The following is a 5,000-nucleotide window of genomic DNA, read 5'->3' as shown; positions in this document are numbered from 1 at the left end:
CCCCGAGGCTTTCATCTTGGCCGCTTTCCTCTTATACTTGGGGTGCATGGTAACGATTAATCTGTCGAGATTCTTGACAAACCATTCGGGAAAGTCTGCGCCGATCTCATTGAGCTTCTTCTGGAATGCTTCAGTTGTTTTACTTTGTTCGTGAAGCTGTGATGAGTCAGAACCTCTACAATGGAAAGGGAAAGGAGAGACGTACTGCTATCACAAATTCGGCTAATTTTTTGTCTTGAAGCTTAGTGTGATTGAAGAGTTCTTGCGAAACCTTCGATACAAGCGAGAGAAGCTCGAGCTTATACAGCTCTTTATCGGTGGACATCATAAAAGCAGCTTTTGAAGTGGGAAAAGAACTATAGGACTTTCGGTAGGTATTCTGGGTGATAAGTGGGAATTGGGGATGTCGTTGGCTGACTGATCAGCTTGAGCGCAACCGATTGCGGATTTTTTGGAATATCGTTGTAATAGGGGTATTGCTCGCCGTGATTGTTGCCGCTGCTGGTGTGGGTGGCGGCGTCGTGCAACAACGAGACGGCGGCGGCGGCGGCGGGGAGAAGAATCAACAACAATAACACGTCATCTCTTTGGGTGGTCGGGGTTACGTAAAGAAGAATCACCCAACTTTGTTGACGTCATGCTCGTCATGCATGATGTACTTCTGCGGTAACAACTCTCTCCACCAGCCCCCGCGAACAAATAAGAGGTGTAAGCTACTAAGCTACTTACATACTATGCTACATATAAAAGGCGCTTCCCGATGGGGTTTCAGCCGCTAACATGCACTCTAGGGGAAACTCCAATCTTCAAATTGAACAACGCCTTTGCTCTTCACTCTCACTAATACTTCCTCGACAAATACGCTGCATCTCAACTCTCAACCATGTCGTCTTCTTCTCAGACACGCAAACGGTCACAGCAACTGAAACTGTCAGGTGAAACAATGACCGAGTCTGCCCGACGTCAGGTACAAGAAGTAGGGGCTATAGCCCAAGATGGTCTGAGTAGTGGGGCTTGGATTTATCCCCTTTTGGTGAGTCTGTCGTTAAATGGAGGTGCTGTTGATTCCTGGCATCATAAAGTTAAGTTGTTGATGAGTTTAATTTGTAGGGTATCTTGTACCTGTTTTCTCGTATGTGCAAAAATCGCTTTCGAACTCATTCATAGACTCACTTCAGCTCGTTAAAAATTTGTAGACCCAACTCTGATCAGACCACTGCTCCCCGTGATATTTAAAGGGGTTTTGATGTCAGCGGGGGTGATCGCAGTTCTGTTCACATTTGCTTATTTACCCCAAGTGGCAGTACTTGCGGTAATCTCTGGACCTCTAGGCAAGTATTGTCTTCATTACAGGCGCACTCAAAAGCAATCGTTGACGGAGCGTTCGTGCCTATAGCCTTTGTTTTAGCGATCCCCCTCATTTTGGGTGAAGCCTTCGTAATGGTCATGTTCCTCACCAGAGGAATCTTAGTGGCGCAAGCTACCGTCGACATATTCGATGCAGTAAGGCTTTTCTGTTATGGCTGTTTTGACTGTGGCTAATTTGATGACGTTGATCCATCAGGTTCTTTTACAAAAAGGACACACTGTTTTAGTGGAAAATGGCAGACAAGTTACCAACAAGGGGGGAAGGGTCAAACAATTGGGAACTTTGATGACAAAGCCTTTGTCCCGTTTTAATGTCGTAAGTTCATCATTATGATTAGCTGACTACCATAATATCTCTCTGACACTTGAGTCTTCAGGACAGCATTGTCCGATATCTTCTCACCTTGCCTTTGAACTTCATTCCCTTGATTGGAACTGTCTTCTTTTTGGGGTAAGCAGCCCTAAATCTTATCTTCTTTCTCTTTTGTTGATCCCTTGCTCACTTTCGGTAGCTATAATGGCTACAAGGCAGGGCCTGGCTTCCATGCACGTTACTTTCAGCTTAAAAACTTCGATAAGGATCGCCGTCAGGCTTTCATTAAGAAGAGACGTGGTGCTTACCTTATGTCAGTTTCTCCCGTGTTAGGATAAATCATGTGACTAACGATTCTATCAGGTTTGGTACCATGGCTATGGCGCTGAACTTAATTCCCATCGTGTCAATTGTGTTCTCTTGTGTGTATTAACATATTTTAAATGTCAGTTCGCTATTAACTCCTTGGCAGTTACTACCGCTACAGGCGCCGCACTGTGGGCGGCTGAACTAGAGAACAAGGGCAAGACGTCAACAGCAGTTTCTCAAACCGATGCGGACAACTCAACTGGCCAGCAAGAGGAACTAGAGGTCCGGCTTCCTGAGCCGGCCGTAAATGACCAGAAGAAAGAATTGTAAGACGCGCGGAAGTCTTGATGAGGATATTAATTCAAGATGCAATGCTATTTTCTTGAAGTACTCTTTGTCCTTATGTCTCAGCACTGCAGTTGTCAACGGTTTTCTGAGGGAACAATGAGCAGGCCTATCTACACGCAGCAGATTTCCATCTCTCTTTTCAGAAACCAGGAACTTTATTATACAAGTTGTCCTCTGTACTTACATCATTACCCGTTATATCACCGACACTACTGTGTATTGGCCTGATGGAAACTGAAGAGTGTACGGCACCGATCACGGACACATTTGCTGACGTTGTTGTATGGCACATGCATAAATAAGTGATTCCGAATTGCATTGATAAAGCCGATGTATAATCTGCCTGCGTTGATGTCTCATTTGTGAACGTTTCATTTGTGATTAATCATAGCACAAGTACGTATTATGGTGCGTGATAGTAATAATAACGGTATCATTCCAGTCCCAATGCCTCCTGGTTATCATCATCACTCATAGACGACCGACGCAATCGTTCAGCAGTCATCATCGTCAACACGCACCATGACGATCGTGATAATTGAATGTTACGTGACGGCTGGCGGAACAGACCGACGACCGTCGTACACCACTACTGCAGCAGGTTAATTATACTCGCTCTTCTTATACTGGGTCGCCACACCTTTCGCTCATTAACGTGGTTCAATCCCTCTTTTTTTACTCTTTTTGTTATCATCACCGATTAGCTAAAGCAGTGGTCAGTACAGTAATGTGAGTACAGAGCTTTCCAAAATTGTACCGTCTGTTAAACGCATAGAACATCCGGAATCAAAACTGATTTGCTTTCACTCTTCAGCATCATGCCTCCAGCCCCCACGGTTCAACAAATTCAGAGCCTCTATTCAGCCACTGTCAATGCGTCCCAGCGCTTCACTTCTTACAACTTTCATAAATACTTCCTTCGAAGAACGGACGAAATATTCAAACCCGTCCTTGCGTCGTTGACTCCACCCGCTGGTTCGGCGCCTTCAGATCCTATAGACCCTTCTAGACTTGCTCAGTTCTACGAACACCAAAAGACTCAACTTGAGATACTTGAGAGGGCTTCAGAAGTTAACAGGATGTACGAAGGACCAAAGTTGGTGGTGGAACATGCTCAGCCTATAACAAGTGGCGGAGGGGCTGGTATGGAAGCTAGTGCTGGTGGTGGCGGTCAACCTGAATGAATGTGAGCTATGATTGTCTGGCGGCTGCCAAATTATCAAGGTGTTTGGAAAAACGCTGATAGGCATAATCAGGTTTCACCAATAATGTTCTTGTGCCATAAGATTATAATCGATTTATGGCATAGTCCTCCAGTATGATAAAACACCTATTCAAGTACAGTTGCCCTACTTAACAAAGACCTTATCATGGATCCTTTATATGCGACTCTTCCTCGTACTACAACTATGTGTTTCGACCCTACGTAAAGTGAACGTATACATCCTTTCATGGTTCCCGGTTAGTATCTGCTGATCACACAATAGCTTCATGTCTACATAAGTTGGTTGCATCAAGACTTACTGATTACCATCGACACCCCACGACTTTACCAATATGATCTAAGATGTCTCCTGTCATGCGTTTATTTGGCAATGCGCGTAAAGATCAAGAACGTGATGGGACATGGACCGCACTTGCTGATGAAGAGGCGGGTGCCAAGCGGAAAGGCTCGAAGGGAAACAGCAGTTATCAATCTATGGAAGCGCAAGCAGGCCAGAGCTCTTCCAAATTGCAACCTAAAATCGATGACGCCAACGATCTCGACACTCAACCATTCGTGGCCACCATCCCAGAATTCTCCAAGGGGAAACTTCTACTCTGGCGGTTAAGCATTATTTTGCCCTTCCTCGTGGCCGGGTGCCTTCTGTACTTGTTGACATGCTCGGCATCGTCCTGGAGAGCAAATTGGGGCTCTATTAAGATAGAACTGCCAAGTACTGAATTTGAAGACCTCTATGCTAGTGGCTCAACGATCATTAGACATTCTTCAAATAGTACGTCTTCTCGCAGGGACTATGCGAACCATGGTAAGCAGCAAGTAAAAGGTGATGATCGTATACAGTACTTATTATGACAATGTCAAGTGTCAGCCAAACCAATTCATAACAAGCGAGTAAACGACACCGATAATGCATTAGGCGGATATCTTTCCTTAAATATGTGGGGATGGTGCTTGAAGTCAATTGAGCAGACTACGTGAGCATCTTACCACGCTGTTCCAGCTATGACCAACCTCATTGTTTTTATAGCGCGATCATGTGTTCGTCGGAGAGCATGTGGTTTAATATGGATGATCTTGTTGACTCATCCTCGATACACTCGAGAGAGCTCATTCAGGACACCTTCAATCCTTTCTTGGTACACGCTCTCATTGTACATGGGTTTGGTGAGTGCCAGATCAAGGAATGATGACTGACAACTCCTCGCAGCTATGTTATCCACTATGCTTGCTTTGATCCCGATTGCCCTAAACACCTGGCGCATCCTTCGGGCCCAGAAGCCAAAGGTATTTCACGCCATACAGCCTCGCACAAAAAAGCTTACTGAGGGTACTAATCGTGGTCGGCATCTGACACTGTATAGATCAACACCAGCTGGTTTGAGAACATAACTCTTTTGCTTGCAAGTATCTTATGCCTTGTTTCGGTAAGCGTTTTCT

The 5,000-nt window shown here is 45.1% G+C and overlaps 4 protein-coding genes; 3 read left to right on the top strand and 1 right to left on the bottom strand.

Annotated features, from left to right (window-relative positions):
• CNAG_00960 (ATP-dependent RNA helicase DHX8/PRP22) overlaps window positions 1–519 on the bottom strand; it is a 4,721-nt gene extending 4,202 nt beyond the window's left edge. The window contains exons 1-2 of the mRNA XM_012193823.1: window positions 206–519; window positions 1–156 (exon numbers count right to left, since the gene is read on the bottom strand). The exon at window positions 1–156 is cut by the window's left edge and continues 490 nt beyond it. Coding sequence (XP_012049213.1) covers window positions 1–156; window positions 206–328 — 279 coding nt within the window. The 5' untranslated portion in view covers window positions 329–519. The remainder of the gene's footprint in view (window positions 157–205) is intronic.
• A 154-nt stretch (window positions 520–673) lies between these two features.
• On the top strand, window positions 674–2,651 carry CNAG_00961 (hypothetical protein). XM_012193724.1 has 10 exons: window positions 674–708; window positions 792–1,033; window positions 1,111–1,132; window positions 1,197–1,331; window positions 1,397–1,503; window positions 1,565–1,684; window positions 1,746–1,819; window positions 1,881–1,994; window positions 2,045–2,103; window positions 2,154–2,651. Exons 2-10 carry the CDS (start codon window positions 884–886, stop codon window positions 2,318–2,320), a joined length of 948 nt encoding a protein of 315 aa, XP_012049114.1. The 5' UTR covers window positions 674–708; window positions 792–883; the 3' UTR covers window positions 2,321–2,651.
• Window positions 2,652–2,973: 322 nt separating this feature from the next.
• CNAG_07446 (mitochondrial protein) lies at window positions 2,974–3,743 on the top strand. XM_012193723.1 has 3 exons: window positions 2,974–3,067; window positions 3,153–3,524; window positions 3,595–3,743. Exon 2 carries the CDS (start codon window positions 3,157–3,159, stop codon window positions 3,520–3,522), a length of 366 nt encoding a protein of 121 aa, XP_012049113.1. The 5' UTR covers window positions 2,974–3,067; window positions 3,153–3,156; the 3' UTR covers window positions 3,523–3,524; window positions 3,595–3,743.
• Window positions 3,744–3,770: 27 nt separating this feature from the next.
• CNAG_00964 (hypothetical protein) overlaps window positions 3,771–5,000 on the top strand; it is a 1,923-nt gene continuing 693 nt past the window's right edge. Inside the window, exons 1-5 of the mRNA XM_012193722.1 lie at window positions 3,771–4,368; window positions 4,426–4,537; window positions 4,591–4,727; window positions 4,771–4,847; window positions 4,925–4,987. Of these exons, the coding sequence (XP_012049112.1) occupies window positions 3,906–4,368; window positions 4,426–4,537; window positions 4,591–4,727; window positions 4,771–4,847; window positions 4,925–4,987 (852 nt within the window). The 5' untranslated portion in view covers window positions 3,771–3,905. The remainder of the gene's footprint in view (window positions 4,369–4,425; window positions 4,538–4,590; window positions 4,728–4,770; window positions 4,848–4,924; window positions 4,988–5,000) is intronic.

This window comes from Cryptococcus neoformans, chromosome 5, assembly GCF_000149245.1.
Source record: "Cryptococcus neoformans var. grubii H99 chromosome 5, complete sequence".
NCBI classification, from domain to species: domain Eukaryota; kingdom Fungi; phylum Basidiomycota; class Tremellomycetes; order Tremellales; family Cryptococcaceae; genus Cryptococcus; species Cryptococcus neoformans.
Note: the sequence above shows the minus strand (reverse complement) of the source record. Positions and strands in the feature narration are given on the sequence as shown.

Bases quoted from the DNA above. Each gene is read 5' to 3' on its own strand.
- CNAG_07446 (XM_012193723.1), top strand. From the start codon at position 3,157: ATGCCTCCAGCCCCCACGGTTCAACAAATTCAGAGCCTCTATTCAGCC.
- CNAG_00961 (XM_012193724.1), top strand. From the start codon at position 884: ATGTCGTCTTCTTCTCAGACACGCAAACGGTCACAGCAACTGAAACTG. The intron at 1,034-1,110 runs GTGAGTCTGTCG...TTTAATTTGTAG, and splicing joins CTTGGATTTATCCCCTTTTG to GGTATCTTGTACCTGTTTTC. The intron at 1,332-1,396 runs GCAAGTATTGTC...TCGTGCCTATAG, and splicing joins GGTAATCTCTGGACCTCTAG to CCTTTGTTTTAGCGATCCCC.